Here is a 19,707-nt window from a genome sequence, read left to right as displayed (position 1 = left end):
AGATAGTTCTCAGTACGGTCCTCCCCAGGGACAGCCCCCGTTCCTGCCTCCCGCTGCCCTGACACCCACAGGAAAAGGCACCCCGCCCACTCCTGGCTGGAGCCTCCCGTGGGCAGAGCTTCTCTGCCGGGCATCAACATAAGACAGAGAGTTGGGTGCGTGGTGCCCAGGCCTTGCCCAGGGGCTCGTGCACAACCATGCCTTCAGCCCCTCTTCCTTCCCCAGGCAGCAGGTGACCTAAGGTACTTTCACACCTCTGCCCCCCGCCCCGGGAGGACTTCCGTCTCCAGTGAGGAATTGCCTACTGAGCTGTCCCATTTGAGAACCAGGCCTCACGTTCTCCTCCTCCATCAATGACGGCTCCATGGAAGCCAGAGGTATGTGTTCGAAGAGAAACATGAACGCAACAGAGGTCAAGACCCTCTGTTCTTATCATTTCTTTGCACCTTCTGGGCCTGTCGGGGCCTGACGCTGTGGTGTCCAGTGAGTCCCTTACAACCCAGCGTGGGGGATAATACCCAGCTTATGAACAGCCCTCAGGTGGCTAGTCCTGGGTGACTGGCCATCAGGCACCAGTCTCTCTCAGGGCCTGGTGGCGCGCAGCAGGAGATGGTTTCCGAATGACAAGTGGTTCTTTGCTGCAGGAATTATAGATTTGCTCCAGGGCTCTAGAGGCTTGTGCTGCAAATTCTCCCCCTTTAGAACCTTCCAGAGACTCCACACAGCGTCCTTATCCATCTTGGCATCTCTGGCATGATGGGACTGTCCACGTCTCACGGCCACGTTGGGAGAGCGGCCTGCACCACTGCCCGGAATGGCCACAGACCCTTCCACTCTGGGCCCCACTCAGAACTGGCAGCCCCTCGATCACAGGATCAATGGGTCAGAACAGAATTGCTAAGGATTGTCCATGCTCCGAATTTGAAACAGGCCCACTGCGTACTGTGTCCTGTTCTTGGTGGGAGAGGATGCAAGGTGCAAAGTCTTGCTCTTTGCCACTGAGGCCGTGTCCTGGCATGCCCCAGACCTTTGGATACTGAAAATCTTCTCCAATATCACAGCCACTGAAATCTCTGCGGGGCGTGTCTCCCCACTTCCAGCACACAGAGAGAGCAACAGTTCTCAGCCTCGTTAGTCTTTTTTTTTTTTTTAAAGATTTTATTTATTTATTTGACAGAGATAGAGACAGCCAGCAAGAGAGGGAACACAAGCAGGGGGAGTGGGAGAGGAAGAAGCAGGCTCATAGCGGAGGAGCCTGATGTGGGGCTCGATCCCGTAACGCCGGGATCACGCCCTGAGCCGAAGGCAGACGCTTTAACCGCTGTGCCACCCAGGCGCCCCTCAGCCTCGTTAGTCTTAAGCCTCCCTTATATTCTTAAACATTATCAAGGGCCCAAAAAACTTTTCTTTATGTGGGTTGTATCTATTGGTACTAACCATATTAGAAATTAAACCAATGAATTTTAAACATCTATTTAGTTCATTTGAAAATAGCAACAGTCGGGGCATCTGGGTGGCTCAGTCGGTTAAGTATCTGCCTTCGGCTCAGATACGTATGAGGATCCCAGGAGCCTGGGATCGAGCCCTGAGTCAGGCTCCCTGCTCAGCTGGGAATCTGCTTCTCCTTCTCCCCATCCGCCCCACCACCCCGCCCGTGCTTTCTATCACTCTCTCACAAATAATCTCACAAATAAAAAATCTTTAAGAAATAAAAATAAAAATAGCAACAATGAACTCATCACATGTCAATGTAAATAACACTTTTAATGAAAAACTACTATATATTCCAAACCAAAAAATATTACTGGGAAGAGTAGCGTGGCTTTACAGGTTTTCAAATCTCCTTAATGTTTGGTTTTATAGAAGACGCTTGGATTCTCACATCAGCCTCTTCATTCAATCTGTCGCGATGTGTTGTTTTGGTCAAAGTATATGGAAAAAAATCTGGCCTCATAATATGAAGTTGGAAAAGGAGGAGTATTTTTTTTAAAGATTTTATTTATTTATTAGAGAGACAGAGCATGAGGGGGGAGGGAGAGGAGCTGAGGGAGAAGCAGGCTCCCTGCTGAGCAAGGAGCCCGATGCGGGACTCGATCCCAGGACCCTGAGACCATGACCTGAGCCAAAGACAGATGCCCAACTGACTAAGCAACCCAGGAGCCCAAGGAGGAGTATTTTTATACCCTTTTTAGATAATTTCAGATATTCTTCTCTGATACTGCAACAAAATTTGACAAGGGATGCTTTCTAAAGGTTAGCTGCCGTATGAGATCTGAAACTGTATCAATAAACTTTAATCCACCATTAAATTAAAATCCATTGGCCTTTCTTGCATTTTGAATGGATCTTTTACCCACGCATGGTTCTGTAATAACATGTGTCAGTCGTTCTGGAACATACTGGCTCACAAAAGTTATGCAGATCTTCCAAATGTTGACCTATTTCGTTACATGATAGCAAAAAAAATCATATTCATTAATATCATCTGTGAGCTCATCAGAAAACTTTAAGTCCTGGGAAGCTGTCAAGAGCATGGTGGCAGAGAAGTTTTTCTAAAATTCGAATTTTCACTTAAAAGCTCCAATTTCATCACTGGCAGCAAATACTGTCATGTGTTTCCTTTGAAATGACAGGTTTCCTTTGCTCGGTTTCAAAAAATTATCTGCCAAATTCTCCAGTCTGAATAACCATAGTTTTCAAGTAAAGATGGTGTTCCATGAAAAAAAAAAAAAGAAAAGAAAACCAATGGCCCAGCTAGCTCGCCGGCAAATCAGAGAGCAGCATAGGAATTCTGCCCGGTGGTGACGGCTGCACTTCGGAACTCAGCCGAAGATCTATGCGTATTCTCATCCTGTCACATCGGATACTAAAAAATTGTGCACGCAAAGGTTGCGACCATAATGTTAACGACTGGAACTGCTTCGTGGAGGACATCCTTAAGTAAAACTAGCCATTTCTTTCCTGCGTGTGCTCTGAGCAGAGGGTTGAAGAATTCAGTGGACAGTTTTATGCCACTGCAGTTTTACCCATCATGGCTTTTGTACCCGCACATATGTCAGTGAAAATGCAAACGATGTCTTCAGATTTGTACGAAAGCAGTTTTGACCTCCTAGATTCCAGAAATGGTCTCGGGGACCCATCGGGTGCCCATGGACCCGACTTTGAAAGGGCTGTGGGGCTCAGAGCTGAAACCTCGAGCACCCTGAAATCCTAGTTCTTCTCAGAAGCATTGCCTGAGACACAGAATCCCTCTTCAAGGGGCACCTGGGTGGCACAGTCGGTCGAGCGTCTGGCTCTTGGTGTCTGCTCAGGTCTAGGTCTCAGGGTGGCAGGATTGAGCCCTGCGTCGGGCTCTGTGCTCAGTGCAGAGTCTGCTGGAGATTCTCTCCCTCTCCCTCTGCCCCTCCCCCCTGCTCGCTCTCTCTCAAATAAATAAATCTTTAAAAAAAAAAAAACCCTCTTCGACCTTTGTGTAACAAAGCCTTAGAACTACATCAGAGCAACTCTGGAAATTTAGGAACAGAAACAAATCATTATAATCTCATCACGTTGACAACCACTGTTCTGTTGTGGCCTCAGGTGGCCCAAACAATGTTGAGTCATCCTGAATCTGTTGATGAAATCCCCAAGGTTTTTTTTTTTTTTTTTTTTTTTTTTTTTGTCTTGCTACCACTAAGCCACGTCATCCTGGCCCTTTCCGTGTGGGACTGAGTGTGCCATCAAGAGAGCCTGACGTTCGCTTCTGTCCACTGCCCTACGGACATCTTCTGGGGTCTGGAGTCCACTGGCCAAAGTTGTTCTTGTTTTGTTTTTTGCTAACTTTGCCAGCTTCGTGTGATCTGCAAATGAGATCACTGTCTTCCAACATCAGCGACCACTTCCATAAATTCTCCTACGGCAACATGACCCTTGCGTTAGAACGCTGGATGTTGAAACCCACTCACTGATGACATGTGTCTGCCCGAGTAGTTTCCCGTGGCTGGGGTTAACAAGTGCCACAAATCTGGGGACGGACGGCAGAAATGGATCCTTTCACAGTTCAGGAGGCCAGAAGCCTGACGTTAAGATGTCAGTAGGGACACACTCCCTGCAGAAGCCCTCACAAAATCTGTCCCTTGCCCTCCCCCCCCCCATGTGTCATGGCGACCTGAGTTCCTTGGCATTCCTGGAATTGTAGCTGCAACATCTGCTCTCAGCCTCTGTCCTCCCAGCGCCTTCTCTTCTGGGCTGCTCTGTCTCTTCTCCCTCTGCCTCGCTGGTATGAGATCGCTTGTTGATGGCATTTAGAGCCCACCGGAATAATCCAGAAAAAGCACCTCCTTTCAAGATCCTTAATTTAGGGGCGCCTGGGTGGCTCAGTTGGTTAAGCATCTGTCTTCAGCTCAGGTCACGATCCCAGGGTCCTAGGATCAGGTCCCACATCAGGGTCCCTGCTCAGTGGGGACCCTGCTCAGCTCCCTCTGCCTGCTGCTCTCCCTGCTTGTGTGCTTTCTCTCCCACTGTCAAATAAATAAATCAATCTATCTTTAAATAATAAAAAAATTAATTTAATGGCATCTTTCATCATATCAGATAATAGTCATAGGTTCCTGGGATTAGGATGTGGACGTATCTTTTTGGGGCCACCATTCAGCTCACTGCACCCTTCCCCAGCGGACATGTATGTATAAGCAGTTTTCTGCCCCCAGGAGACGTGTGGCCATGTCCGGACACATTTCGACTGTTACAACGGAGGGAGAGGAGTTCAGCTAGCGTCTTGTTCACAGAGGCCAGGGATGCCACTAGCTAGCTACCCTACGATGACAGGGCAGCCCCTGCACCAGAGAAGCATCTGGTCCAAAGTGTCCATAGCGCCAAGCTTGAGAATGTCTGATTTATAATAGATTATGATTACATGATACCCTATCTAAAAGGCCAGCAAGAATATGGAGCAACAGGAACTCTCATTCATTGCCAAGGAGAATGCAAATGCTACAGCCACTTTGGAAGACAGTTTGCTGGTTTCTCGCAAGACGAAACATACTCTTACCGTATGACCCAGCAATCATGCTCTTTGGTATTTACCCAAAGGAGTTGAAAGATTACACGCACGCAAAAACCTGCACAAGGAAGCTGATAGCAGCTTTATTTGTAATTGGCAAAACTTGAAACCGTCCAAGATGTGCTTCAATGGGTGAATGGATCCCTTGTGGTCCGTCTAGACAATTGTTCAAAAGAAAAGAGGTACAGAGCCGTGGAAAGACATGGAGGAATCTTGTGTATTACTAAATGAAAGAAGACAAGCTGTAAAGCCTACCCACTGCACGATTCCAGCTATATGACATTCTGGAAAACACAAAAATGGAGACAGTAAACTCAGTGGTAGCCTGTGGTTGGCAGTGGCGGGGGAGTGGGGAGCGGGCATGTAAGTAGGCAGTGAAAATACTCTATATGATATTATAATGCACGTGTCATACAGTTGTCCATAGCATGTACGAGAGTGAACCCTAAGGTAAACTAGAGACTTTGGGTGATTCTCCTATGTCAGTGTCCGTTCATCCTTGGAAACAATGTATCATTCTGGCGAGGGATGGTAATAATGCGGAAGACTCCATGTGTGGGGCAGGGGCTGTATGACAATCTCTGTACTTCCCTCTCAATTTGGTTGTAAACCTAAAACTGCTCTAAAAAAGATTAATTCTTATTTTTTAAGGACTTTATTTCTTTATTTCAGGGAGAACAAGAGCAAGAGAGATCACAGAGGGAGAGGGAGAAGCAGACAGGCCACTGAGCAGAGAGCCTGATGTGGGGCTCGAGTCCAGGACCCCGGGATTATACCCTGAGCCAAAGGCAGACGCTTAACCCACTGGGCCAGCCAGGCGCCCCTAAAAAAGATTAATTCTTAAAAAAAAAAAAAAAGTGGAACTTCTGTTCTGTTGGGGAAGACAATAAACCGGTAATCGGATGAGTATTATATGCTCTGAAGACATGAAGACAAGATCGAGTGGCATAGGGAGGGTGCTGGAAACCAGCGCTCAACTACTTAGGACCACCGGGAAGGGCTCTATGAAGAGGAGATATTTTGGCTGAAATCTGAATAAAGAGAAGAGACCAGCCATGCAGAGCTCCGGAGGAACTGCGATTCTGGTAGAGGGCAGAGCTCACAGTCAGGGGAACAGAAAGAAGGTTCCCAGGGCTGGACTTGAGTAGCTATGGGGCTGTTGTGAGGTTGGAGAAGGGCAGGGGTCAGAGGCGCACTGCAGGGCTCTGAGGAGGGGCAGCTGACACCCAGTTTGGATGAAGTCTGTGATCCGGGCGGCTCCCAATCTCGACTCACTTGTGGGCCCTCTATGGTGCCACATGCTTCCTGAAGGTGACCCTGCTTCCTTCCTCCCACAGCAGTTACACAATCTGAATTGCATTCGGAGAGCTTCCCCTGTCACCCAAGAGCCCCAGCGGTGCTGCACCCCCAGCTGAGTTATCATGAACAGTCATCCCCACTCTCCCTTTCTACAGGTCCTCTGGGCCTCAGTCCCTGCATCTGTAAAGCCGGCGGGACGGGGAGGGGGAAACAAAAGATGCAAATGGCATTTCCAGTTCTGTTGCTGTCGCTTTGGACTGTGATTGGAAGAGGATGCAGCCAAAATGGGATCCAGGGAAGAAATGAAAGTGAAAGATGGAAACTATTCTTCCAGGCTCGGGGGCGGGGGGGTCAGAAGAGTGGGCGGGGGAGAAGGGAGGTTTTTAGGAAGCTGGGCGGGCAGAGACCCTGTGACCCACCAGGCTTTCATTTCTCCTAAGCACCCCACAGCACCATGTGACGCAGCCCCGCCAGAGAAAGGGGAAGCCAGGAGAGCCCAGACTTTCTCAAGAAGCAGAAAGCTGGACAGAGGCTGAACCCAACGGAGAGCCAGACGGGCCGGGGAGGAGGGGAGGCCGGAGAGGCAGAGGAGGCAGTGGGGGGGGGGGAGGCGGACAAGGAGGCGGTGGAGCAGACAGCCAGGCGGGTGGGGGCAGAGCGAACCCTGTGGGAGGGCCCCCTCCCCAGGGCGTATGCCAGGTGTCACAGGGGGAAGGGAAGACACTAGCTGGGGCGACCAACCGGGGAGAGCAACAGGAAAGGAGGGGGAGGGGCGGAGAAGCGGGACGGAGAAGGGTCGGCAGCGGGGGCGGTGGGGTTGAGAGGAGGGGGAGAAAGAGTGGGGGTCGACAGAGTCAGGGGTGGGTGGAGGAGACAGGGCAGAGTTGAAGGTTAAGGACAGGGAGGTAGAGACTGCGTAGCCACTGAGGCCAGAGGGGGGAGAGAAAGGCAGAGGGGACGGGAAGGCAGAGGGGGAGAACGGGAGAGCCACCCGCGGTGAGAAAGGAGGGCGGCCCGTTTGGGGGCGCGGGGAGGGGCGCGGGGCCGCAGGGCAAGGCCGCAGGCGGAGGATGCCCGCGCCGGGCGCCGGGGAGGAGCGCCGGCCGCTGCTGGCGCGCAGGCCGCGGGCGCCCCGACGGTGGCGGCGGACGGCGGCGGCCGCCGTGCTGCTGGTGGAGACGCTGGAGCGCGCCGCCTTCTTCGGCGTCTCGGCCAACCTGGTGCTCTACCTCAACAGCGCCAGCTTCCAGTGGGACGGCCAGCAGGCGTCCCGCGCCGCGCTCGTCTTCCTGGGCGCCTCCTACCTGCTGGCGCCCGTGGGCGGCTGGCTGGCCGACGCGTACCTGGGCCGCTACCGCGCCGTGGCCGTCAGCCTGCTGCTCTACCTGCTCGCCTCCAGCCTGCTGCCCGCCACCGCCTTCGCGGACGGCCGCCGCTCCTTCTGCGGCGAGGTGCCCACGTCGACGCTGGGGCCCGCCTGCCCGACGGCCGACTGCACGCGCCTCTCGCCCACCCCGTACTGCGCGCCCACCATCTACTGCGGGCTGCTGCTGCTCGCCCTGGCCGCCAGCTCCATCAGGAGCAACCTCACCTCCTTCGGGGCGGACCAGGTGAGTGGCCGGGGCCGCCCCCGCGCCCCCGCGCCCAGCGAGGCCCAGGGAGGGTGCGGGGCCCGCAAGCCTCGTGGGGCTGAGACGGAGGAGAGCCGGCAGCGACCTGAGACAAACCGCTTCCCCTCTCTGCTCCCGGTTTCCTTACTGGAAAGAAGAGGGGGCGCTAACTCTAGCAACAGTAGCGATGGCCACGATGGTAATAACCGCAGTGGGTTTTCTTGGACCATGTGCTGCTTGCAAAGTTTTAACTCCCTTAATCCTGGTAACCACCCAGGAGGTAGGTGGTATTATTATGTCCACGTCACAGACACTGAGGTTTCAGGCTATGAATCAACCTGTCCAAGGTCCCATAGAGAGCAGGTCAACAAGAGGGAAGGGTAGCTGGACTTCAGGCCCCACCACGAGCCCCATCTTTATGTGTGGTAGGGATCTGGGGGCTAGGGAAGGAGTAAGCCCCTTCCTAACCAGGAGTGCCAGAGGTAGGGTCTCGCAGACTTTTTCGGATCCCAGCTCTGCCACTCACACGCTAGCAGCTCTTGGGCAAATATCTCACCTTCGGAGCCTTTCTCTGTGTGCTTTTGGACAGCACGTGGCACACAGGAGAAATTCAATAAATATTTACCAAAGGAATGAGTGAATGCCTAAGGATATGGCTACATTTTGACGCTTTACTCAGTGGGATATTAGACAGTGATTTTAAGTGATTTATAATATGATTTAAACAAGCACACGTGGTGTTAGCAAAAGCGAGGCGGAACTGAGTACAGAGTGTGATTACAGCCCCCTGAAGAGGCTAGGAGTCAGCTAAAAGGAGAAACCGGAAAAGACTGTAGCAACAGTCACAGGACTGACTGTACTTCTCCCTTATTGCCTCTGTTTTTCAAATGTTCTTTAATTGTATGTATTCACCACCATGAAGCAGGCGTTTTAAAAGAATCATTGCATCTGGGTGGCCCCCGCAGTTCAGCAGCCTACACAGTTTCCAGTGTCCTTGCCAAGGACTTACTCATCCAGCCTGTTTGGGTTCCTTTGATGATGGGGGACTTGGTGCCCCCAGGGTGGCCTGTCCATTCCTTGGCTACTGTTGACCTTCCTTCAGACTAGGAGACCCCTAACATCTGCCAACAAGAATCTTTCTTCTTCCCTTCATTCTACTCTTTCCTTGGCATCCACTACACCCCCAGGTGCCCTAGGCTGCCCGAGGGGGTCTGAACCTGACCCATGGAACAGGTTGGAAACACTGAAATGATTTCAGGCGGGGGTGGACATCCCTGGATTTGAGTTCTTTAAAAGTGTCTCTGGCTACAGTGGAGAGTGGGTGGGGGTAACGGGAGTGGGAACACCAAAGCAGTGAGGGGCCCCTGCAGAATTCAGGGGAGCAGTCAGATGGAGGGGTGTGTGGGTGGGAAGGGTTGGCACCAACTGGCAGACAGCCATACCCAGAAGCCATGTTTTTAACACACTTGCTCATTTCAGAAGGGGCCATCCATCATTCCTGACAAAGTGCTCATTTGGGGAGAGCTCACATGTAGCCTGAACGGGTTGCCTGGTCTTCCCCTTAGAGTTGCGATTGTCATACTCATTTACATCCAATTAATAAATGGAAGGACCTGCACATAATGGGACTTATTCAATTTTCTGCTTGAAAGTCTACAGCAAAAATTCTCATTGCGTGGATATGGTCCTCCCCCTCTAATGCCTAGAGGACCCCTCAGAATCTCTAAGGGCATGCGTTGGTATGGACTATAATTTTACTTTTTGAAAAGGAAAAAAAAAAAACAAAAAAAAAAAACCTTTTCCCCCAATGCAATCACAGAAAGTGAAGCCTGACAAAAAGGAGAACAGTGGATTTTGAAATGCATTGGTTTGTTGAAAGGGTGATGGGTGTAACAGCATACAGAATCACCTTGAAAACTGACCTCTAGTCTTCACTGCTTTTTAGAAATGCAGATGCCTGGGCCCTGCCCCAGACCTGCTGGGTCAGAATCTGGGACCAGGGTCTGGGAGGTGGGATCAGCCAGGGCAACTGACCCGAGCCAGCAGACCGGAAGGGGGCCTGGGGCCTGACTGTTGCAGATTGATCCAAATCCTGGGTAAAGATTTTCAGTCTTTCTGCCCTTGCTGGGGGCCTGATTTTTTTTTTTTTTTCCATCAGGCCAAAACCCGCTCTTAGAGCTGTGTCCGAGACCACCTCTGTTTTCCCTGATATGCCAACCTTGTTTGACTGGGCATATATCAGAGGGAGCAAGTGGAGGGGAAGGGATGGGCCACAGTAGAAAACTCTGCATCTCCAAATTGCAGAGGAAATCTCATTTAGGCTTTTAACTGTTCTCTCAGTAATACACATATATCATACTTAATAATGTGAAAAAGACTTGATCTTTATTGGCTTTCTTCTGATTAGAAAGGTGATGCATAGGTTTTCAGTCAATGACAAAGAAATAAATCAACGAGAAATGAACAAAATGGCATGAGAGACATCTGTTGTGTGCACTCCTTGGTGAAAATAAAAAAGCACTGTGTGCCATGGGCATGAGCCAACAGCTGTGCCCAACTGTCTTGATCGTTAACAAGTGATTCCCAGGGGAAAGGTTTATTCATTCAATCAACCGATATTTATTGAGTGTCTATTTAGTGATCAGGGATCAGGAAAGTGCTGGAATGTCTGCCCGTTGACCCAGGAAGTGCCTCTGTGGGAAGGGGGTGCAGGTCCATCGTGGCAGGGTGCCCCTGGGCCTCCCTTACTGTCACCCTTCCCCCGCAGGTGATGGATCTTGGCCGCCATGCCAGCCGCCGCTTCTTCAACTGGCTTTACTGGAGTATCAACGTGGGTGCCGTGCTGTCGCTGCTGGTGGTGGCCTTTATCCAACAGAACATCAACTTCCTGCTGGGCTACAGCATCACCGTGGGCTGCGTGGGCCTGGCCTTCTTCATCTTCCTCTTTGCCACCCCCATCTTCGTCACCAAGCCCCCCACAGGCAGCCAGGTGTCCTCCATGCTTAAACTTGCTCTCCAAAACTGCTGTCCCCGGCTGTGGCACCGACACCCTGCCAGGTAAGAAAGGGGCTCTTGGTGAAGGGGGCCACGGAGCCTGGAAACGTGCCATCTCCTCCTGGGGAGGCATGGTCCAGTTGGAAGAACGTTCTGGGTCAGCTCCCGTGGAAGCCCTTTATGACAACCTGCTGTGCCGGGGCCAGCGCTGCCCGCTGTGACTGAGGATGGTGATGGAGGTCCAGGTGGTGGTGCCAGTGTTGTTGCTGATGGACTAACTGTAGAAAGTGGGAGGCCACTCATGGGCTTGACAGTGACGATCAAGGTAGCGGTGGGGTGTTGGTTAGCAGCTGCAGTGAAGATAAGTTGGTGGTGACTGGTTGATGGTGGAGATGATGGTACCAGCAAAGGCTGTTGGGATAGAATATAAATAATCCAACGCCACGTTGGTATGAAGTATAAGAAAGTCTAAGAGGGCGCCTGGGTGGCTCAGTCAGTTAAGCGTCTGCCTTCGTGCGGCTCAGGTCATGATCTCAGGATCCTGGGATCAAGCCCTGCATCGGGTTCCCTGCTCAGCGGGGAGTCTGCTTTTCCCTCTCCCTTTGCTTCTCCCCCCACAGCCCCGTGCTCTGTCTTGTTCACTCTCTCTCTCAAATAAATAAATAAAATCTTTAAAAAAAAAAAAAGAAAAAGAAAAGAAAGAAAGTCTAAGAAACCAGTCAAACTTGCCCCCCCTCCATCAGACGGCATCCCAGGGCGGAAGGTTCTGAACAGCCTTGCTCACGCACACCGTCTTCCTTTGGCCTCTGTCCTTCCTAAAGTTAGTTGACTACTTATGCTAAGCAAACCTGTGTCTGGACTTGGAGCCGGTTACAGATCTTGTCAGTAGGATGTAGATGGAAAAGGGGCAGGACATGTTTGTCCAAGCTGGTGCATTGCTGTGGGGTTTGGTTTTAATGATCCAGCACAGCCCAATAAACTGTCCTGGAACTCTGTGGCTTAAGCAACCACGTTTTCTTACCTGTCACGATTCTGTGGGTGACTGGGCTCAGCCGGACAGTTCTTCTCCTTCTTGCGATGTCACTTGGGGTGGGGGGAGCTGCAGTCATCTGGAGACCCGAAGGGGTTAGAACGTCCAAGATGGCTCACTTACGTGGCTGGCAGTCCACATCAGGTCCCCCATCATGTGGCCTCACGCCTGTGGGTGGAACTCCTCACGGCAAGGTGTGTGGGTTGCAAGAGGAGGGAGCTCTCCCAGAGTGAACGTTCTGAAGGGAAGGAGGCAGAAGCCGTGGGGCCTTTACGGGGCTTGAAGTCCCAGAGCCACCACTTCTGCTCACTCCGTGGGTCAGCCACAAGGCCGGCCCACATTCCAGGGCAGGGGAGCGAATCGCCCATGGGCGGAGCAGTGACATCACTGCTGGAGAAGCTGGTAGCGGCCATCTTTGGAAATGACCATGCTGGTGTTATCCGTTTCAGCATCTCAAAGGATGAAGCAAGGCTCTAGAGCAAGAAGGGATTAGAAACCTGTCAGGACAAAGGGCAAAGGGGGAAGGTCACAGCAGTGGTTGATCTATCCTGTTTCCTGATCATTTCCCTGGCACCCTTATCTCTCCGCTGCCTCCTTCCTCTTCAGGTAGGGAGAGGGCTGTACTGTTGTCTGTGGAGGAAGATGGACTTGGAGACAGCAAGTGGGGGTGCTGTGGGGTACATCAGACCCGGGCCGACCCCTGTCTCTGAGTCAGGCCTGGACTGGGACTTCCCTGCTTCCCACGGCACGTTGATGCTGTGAGGCCAAAAATCCCCCAACACTCCGCTCGCCACAGTCCCTGGTCTACTTCCCCCAGGACCGCTGGGCCTCAGCTCCGGGGTGGGAGGGGTCTTGATCAGCCACCTGTGCGAGAAAGGAGGGGACAGTGAGGACAGTGACAAGGAGTGTAATGAACAGTCGGTGGGAGGCTGGCTTTGGGGAGTGATCGCCTCACTAACAATGATGACGGTGAGGATGGTGATGATGGTGATGATGGAGAAGGTGATGCCCATGGTGGAGGGAGGAGATGGGTGATTTCGGAGGTGATGGTTGTGGTCATTGGCGATAGGGGAGCTAGATTAAATTAGGGGATAATGGTGGCCGTGGGGGTGGCGATGGCTGCTATTTTATCTGCTGCCCCCCATGGCCCCACAGAGACCCTCCAGGCACCCAAACTCTGCCCGACCAGAGGTCTCCCCAGCCTGGCCCTTCCCCGCAAGAGGACATCGCCAACTTCCGGGTGCTGGTGAAGATCTTGCCCGTCATGGTGACCCTGGTGCCCTACTGGGTGGTGTATTTCCAGGTGAGCACACAGCCCTTTCGCTCTGGGGACACGGGCTCCCCGGTCCCCTCCTGGGCCTCAGCTCTCACCGTAGAAGCCCAGAGCACGTGGAAAGGGAGGCAGGGGTTCACAGCGTGACCTGGAGCTATGTGGGGCCTGGCACAAAGCCATCCCGATAATGAATAGCATGAGGAACTCTGGAGATGCGTATGAGGCCCAGTGCCTCGAATGTCACCCCGTCTGTCTGGACCTCATGTGTAAAACGGGTGGCTTGGAGGCTCTCACGACTCCAGAGCATTCAGATTCTCTGACGCGGCAACTGAGGCCCAGAGTCGCCCAGTGCCCCACGGCCAGTTAGGGGCCAGCTCAGCACGTTGAATACTTCGCAGCAGTGATTCCCCACCTGGGCTGTGTCTCAGAACCACCTGGGTGGTGGGGGGAAGTCTCTAGAGTGATAAACTTCTCAGATGATGGGGCGCCTGGGTGGCACAGCGGTTAAGCGTCTGCCTTCGGCTCAGGGCGTGATCCCGGCATTGTAGGATCGAGCCCCACATCAGGCTCCTCTGCTATGAGCCTGCTTCTTCCTCTCCCACTCCCCCTGCTTGTGTTCCCCCTCTCGCTGGCTGTCTCTATCTCTGTCTAATAAATAAATAAAATCTTTAAAAAAAAAAACAAAACTTCTCAGGTGAGACTGGTACTCAGCCAGGTCTGAGAGCTGCTGCTTCCCACCATTTCCTGAAGGGAAGGTTAGTCGGGTGTGTGTGTGTGTGTAGGGTGGGCAGTCGCCTAACCCCAACTTCTAACCCCCAGACGACAAGGTCTTTGCCTTCCACACCCCCTTCCCAGGAAACTTGTTTTGTGTTACAGAAGATGGGGGTCATTTGGGCCAGCCTGCCACTTAGGGTGCACAGAGGCGAGGGGACAGGGACACAGGGGGGGGGGGGGTGTGTGTCCGTGGCTGATTCTCAGTCACACTGACTGTCAGAATACTGACATCCTCACACACCAGGTGGTCAGTAGCTGCTGTCCTGAGCAACCTGAGTGCCCTCCCCTGCCCCGGATCCCCCTGCATTGTAGGGCAGCGAAAGGGGTGACACCTGGTGTGGCAGTGGGCCCCCTGGACCTTGCCCCTGCAGCTCTGCCCAGAGCCATTCTGGTGGGCTGGAGTCTATGCAGGGCCTCTGCTGTGTCAGCCCGTGGGGCGCAGCTTGGCCTCGGTGTCAAATGAGAGCTCCCTGTGGGGACGGCCATGTCATTATCGTCCTCATGTCAACAAACGTTTATCCACGCCTCCTCTGTGCCAGGCCCTGGAGACACCAAATCTGAGTCAGACCAGCCGTGCCCGGGCTCCGGGCTAAGGCTGCACACACAGCTCACGGGCCTAGGAGCCGAGCGAAGGAAGCTTCCTGACCCAGCCTGGCTCCTGAGGAGGGAGCACAGTAGGGAGGTCACATCCCCTGAGGCTGGGCGAGGGGACAGCTGCCCAGTGGCCCCGTGCTCCTTCTGAAGAATGCTCATCTAGGAGCTGGCAGTCTCCTGGGCTGGAGGTGCGGCGGCCAGCTCTGTTCCAGCCCATCTGGGAGCTGGCGGTCTCCTGGGCTGGAGGCGCGGCCGCCAGCTCTGTTCCAGCCACGGCTCCGTCTCTCTTGGCAGATGCAGTCCACGTATGTCCTGCAGGGTCTTCACCTCCGCATCCCGAACATTTTCCCAGACTACCCTGCCAACAGCTCCGTGGCTCTGAGAGCCCAGCCGAGGGGCTACAAGGTAAGAGGCCAGGTGGGCGTTCAGCCCCCACTGCAGGCGATGCTGGGTGCCTCCTCTGCAAACAGGAGGAAGTGAAGCTGTTTCCTCACCCAGGCGCAGGGGGTCCTCAGGGAGCAGGAGGATGGGTAAACTTGTGCCCCAACCCAGGCATCCTGCTAAGACACTCAACCACCCCGAAGGATTCAGGCCAGCTTTGCTCACACCCACTGTTGCTCTGAGGCCTAACTGCCTGCTAGGTGCACCTGGGTCCCTCAATTCTACCTTGACTTCCCTCATTCTCTGGGAGCCCTGAATGCCCAGATGTCTGTCTTTCCCCAGAACTTTCCAAATCAGGTCCTTGGCATTTCAAAGTCTTAAAACATCAAAGACCCTCAGAGCTGGCAGAGAAACGACATTTGCCACTACACCTTCATTCCTTGCCCAGGGCAGACCTCACTGATCCATCTTGACATGTTTTCATGCTGAGCCCGAGAATGTTCCAGGCAGCCACTACCAACTGATAGAGGCCAGAGGAACCGATCTGCCATCTCTGATTTATTCCCATCCCTGACTTACCCCGCTGAGGAAGGTGCATTCCAGAGAGGGGAAAGGGCTGACCCTGGGTCACCCAGGGACAGTCTGGAGGCCAGTGCTCCCAACTCCTGCCCAGAGCTCCTTCCGCTCTCCCAGCCTGCCTTGCTTGGCCCCCTCTTGCCCAGATCCCAGAAGCCTGGCTCCTCCTGGCCAACGTCGTGGTGGTACTGATCCTGGTGCCTGTGAAGGACCACCTGCTCGACCCTTTACTGCTGCGCTGCAGGCTGCTCCCCTCGGCCCTGCAGAAGATGGCCCTGGGGATGTTCTTCGGCTTTGCCTCCGTCCTTGTGGCAGGTGTGTGGGCCCGAGTGGAGGGACCAGGGGGCGGAGGCTGGGTCCACTTCCGGCTGATGCCGGAACCTTGTGCCTGGACCACGTACACCCTCCCGCCCTGGGCGTCAGCCTTGGCTTCCCAGAGGGTGTGAGCTGAAGGGGACCCTCCTCCTCTAGTCTGGCCTCCCCTCGTCTTGACTGCTGGGGCAACTCAGGCCAAGAGAAGGAAAAAGATTTTCCCCAGTGGGATGTAAGCTCCCTGAAGACAGGATTGTTTTTTCTTTTTCATTCACTGCTATGAATAATGCATGTGGGCAGTCAGTGTGTTGAAGAATTTTTCAGACACTCGGCCACTTAAAAAAAAAAGAATTTATCATTTATTCTCTTCCTTCTAGTTCAAAAGGATTTGAAGCCATTTGTTACAAAGGGGCTCGGGTAAAGAAGCCTTTCATGCTACTGCACAAACCTCCATCCCTTTCACTTGGTAACTTAATGATTTTGAAGTTACTTAGCGTTTTTGAGCCCTGTCTTTGCCATGGGGATAGTAATTCATTCAGCCCCGGTGCAGGACCCGGGTTCTGCCCTCATGGAATGTAGCTTAGCAGGAGCGTTGTAAGGATTAAAAAAGGCGAAGTCTGCAAGACACTCAGCTCCGTGCCTGGATCACGATGAGCCAGCGGAATGAAAGCCCAGAAACCAGCATTGTGCTGCAAGGACAAAAACCAAACTAGGTCCTTTTTCAGCTCTGCGTTAATGCACTTTGTCCTAGTTCATCCTCACAACAATCCTGGGATCTTTATTCCTCCTTCTTGCGTAAGAGCACTGGGTCTCAGAGAGGTTAAGTGATTTGCCCAAGGTCACACAGCGAACCAGTGGCAGGGCTCAGGGTTGGAACCTACGTCACCTCCCACCACATCCAGTGTTCGGGCAACAACAGCACAGCCGTCTCCAAAGCAACGAAGGGCAAGGAGATAAAAGTAAGCTTGAAAGCCAGGTTAGAAACCCTTCTGGATGCTGCAGTAGAGAAATCACATGATATCTCTGTCTCTATCCCTGGAAATGGGGCCAGCTGTGAAATCAGACACATGGGGGCTCAAACCCAGCCCCAACTACTCATCAGCTTGGGTGACCCTGGACTGGTTGCTTAACCTCAATTTGTCTTTCTCCATTTGCAAGAAGGCATATTAAATGTCCGGGTCATAACAGGCTCTCAACGAATGCAAACTGTTCCTATTCATGAGTGCAAAACCTCATTCTGAGCTTCCTAGCAGCCAAGGCAAAAATCAAAGAGTTGAAACTCACATCTTGGGCCTCCACCCGGCCCCGGGCCCATGTTCATCTCCTTTCCCGCTGCTTGGTCACTGGCAACCTAGTGAATACCCACCACGTGCCAAGCTCTGCCCTGGGCTAAGCTGCGGATGGTGGGCCTGGCTATTTATCGTCCCCCTCTCCCCCCCACCAGGAGGCCTGGAGATGGAGCGCTTGCAGTACGTCCACAGCAACCAGACGGTGTCCCAGCAGATCGGGAAGGACATGTACTACGCAGCCCCGCTGTCCATCTGGTGGCAGATCCCTCAGTACCTGCTCATCGGGATCAGTGAGATTTTCGCCAGTATCCCAGGTAGCCTGGACCCCGCCTCTGCTCTCGCACCAGAGATGGGCTCTGCCTCGTGCTACCTCGAAGTCAGAGCTCCACGGCACAGCTTCTGGAGTCTGTGGGTGTGGAGGAAGGCCAGGTTGTCTGAGCGGGGCCGCGTTTCCCCGGTGGAGACTTACTGGCACCTGCTTCGTGCCAGGCACCGGGATAGGCACTGGCAATGTGCGGGTGGTCAAGACACTCCCTACGGACTTCCCCCATCATCCCTGGTGTCATGTTCGTCATTCCCCGGGTCTCAGATTCAAAGTGAACTCCTCTTTCCCCTTCACTGCCGAGCCTAATGCCAACGCCTCCGTAAAGCCCTGTCCGAGGCCCCTGGGCAGAGGGAGTCCTTCTATCCTCCTCTTGTTCATCTCGGAATGATGCAGTATGACTCTCTCCCCCGCCGCAGGGCTGTGAGCCAGAGCTGTGGGGTGGAGGTGGGCTCCTCATGCAGCTGAGGCTAGGCTCTGGTGGGACTCACTCAGCACTGGGGGACCGTCACGCAGTCACGCAGACAGTAAACCCAGGGGAGGGCTGCAGTGGTGACTCTAGGGTGTAGGGAAAGCCCCTGGGAAGAGGCGGGGAGGAGGCGGGTGGGCAGGAAAGGCTGAACTCAGCGGGCAGCAGGCAGGGGGAGCTGCAGATGCACAGAGCTAAGCCTTGTGGTGAGTGTGCAGAAGGCTGGGGAGGTTCGGGCCACACCTGGATGGATGTTGAAGTCTCTCCTGAGGGCAGTAGCGCCCCCCACCCACCCCCACCATGGGGATTCTGGCAGGGAAAGGATCCCATTAGAGATTTTTTTAGACAGACCCATCTGGCTGTGTGAGGAGGAAGACAGGAAGCAGGGGGATGGTCTAAGACGCGTTTGCAGGCGCTGGGCAGTAAATGACCAGGGCCGTGCTTTGGGCCAGGGCAGAGAGAACAGAGAGGAGGGCACATGAGAGTTCTGAGGTTAAATCAAAAAGATTTGGGGATGATGTTGAAGGCAGGCAGAGAGGGTAGGGGAGAGAGAGGTGCAGTCCCTGAAACGGGAGACCCAGGAGGACGAGGAGGAGGAGGGGAGACAGAGCAATGTGGGGGCATCCAGGTGGAGGTGTTCAGCCAGGGGAACAGACGAGCAGGGCAGAGGCAAGGGGTCACAGCGGTGTCGTCCTAGCCACAGGGTGGGTAGTCATGCAGGGGAGGCCAGGATGGAGGCTGGGTGGGCCTCATTCCGCTTGGGTCTCCCCCTCCCCCTGCAGGCCTGGAGTTTGCGTACTCCGAGGCTCCGCGCTCCATGCAGGGTGCCATCATGGGCATCTTCTTCTGCCTGTCGGGAGTGGGCTCGCTGTTGGGCTCCAGCCTCGTGGCCCTACTGTCCCTGCCCGGGGGCTGGCTGTACTGCCCCAAGGACTTTGGTGAGTGTGGGGCCCTCCGTGGGAGTGGGACATGGGTGGTGGGAGGCTTGGCAAGGAGGTGGCAGCTCCTGAGTGCTGTGACCCCAGGCAGAGTGAAACAGCAGGCTGGACTCAGGAGACCCGGGTTCCAGCCCGAACCTGGCCAGTCGCCCACAACGTGGCCTCCCTGCCTGGGGCCTCAGTTTCCCTAACTGGCGAAAAGGAATCTGTGAACTTGGCAGATCTCCAAGCCAGTCTGTCATTCTGGCTGAAGGGCCACCTTTCTCTGGGGTCTTCTGGAGTAGCCAACAGGGACTTGCAGGCAGCACAGGAAACCCTGGGGACCGCCCGTGCCCACACTGCTGCAGCCGCCAGTCCCGGGGAGCCCTGCCCGACCCAAACGCCAAGCCCTTCTCTCCCCAGGGAACATCAACAATTGCCGGTTGGACCTCTACTTCTTCCTGCTGGCCAGCATTCAGGCCGCCACGGCCCTCCTGTTCATCTGGATCGCCGGCCGCTATGAGAGGGTAGCCCGGGGCCCAACCCCCCAGAGCTGTCCCAGCAGGGATAGGGGCTGAACACCCCCCACCCCGCGCTTCTCTCCCCAGGACACAGACAGCGGCAGCCCCGGTGGGGGTTCCTTGAGTTTATTCTGTACCCAACGTTAGGATGAAATGGTTCTCATAAATAAGGGGCATAAGCCCTTCCTCACGAGCATGGTCCATGATGGGGGAGGGGGCGAGGCAGAGGGGGGCCTGGGTGGGCGTCCGTTTGAGAGCCCAGGCAGGGGACTTGGATCGGCAAGCACCAGAGGGTGAGCAGGCGG

General features: G+C 54.1%; 1 protein-coding gene across 1 annotated transcript; it reads left to right on the top strand.

Annotated features, from left to right (window-relative positions):
• Positions 1-7,395: 7,395 nt before the first annotated feature.
• SLC15A3 (solute carrier family 15 member 3) lies at positions 7,396-19,595 on the top strand. Its single transcript, XM_008707548.2, has 8 exons — positions 7,396-7,950; positions 10,718-11,007; positions 13,130-13,277; positions 14,910-15,020; positions 15,719-15,887; positions 17,329-17,487; positions 18,747-18,902; positions 19,305-19,595. The coding sequence occupies exons 1-8, from the start codon at positions 7,411-7,413 to the stop codon at positions 19,457-19,459; spliced, it is 1,728 nt and encodes a 575-aa protein (XP_008705770.2). The 5' UTR covers positions 7,396-7,410; the 3' UTR covers positions 19,460-19,595.
• Positions 19,596-19,707: the final 112 nt, after the last annotated feature.

Source organism: Ursus maritimus, unplaced genomic scaffold, assembly GCF_017311325.1.
Source record: "Ursus maritimus isolate PB19 unplaced genomic scaffold, ASM1731132v1 scaffold_23, whole genome shotgun sequence".
In the NCBI taxonomy this organism is placed as follows: Eukaryota; Metazoa; Chordata; class Mammalia; order Carnivora; family Ursidae; genus Ursus; species Ursus maritimus.
This window is presented reverse-complemented; position numbering and strand designations above follow the sequence as displayed.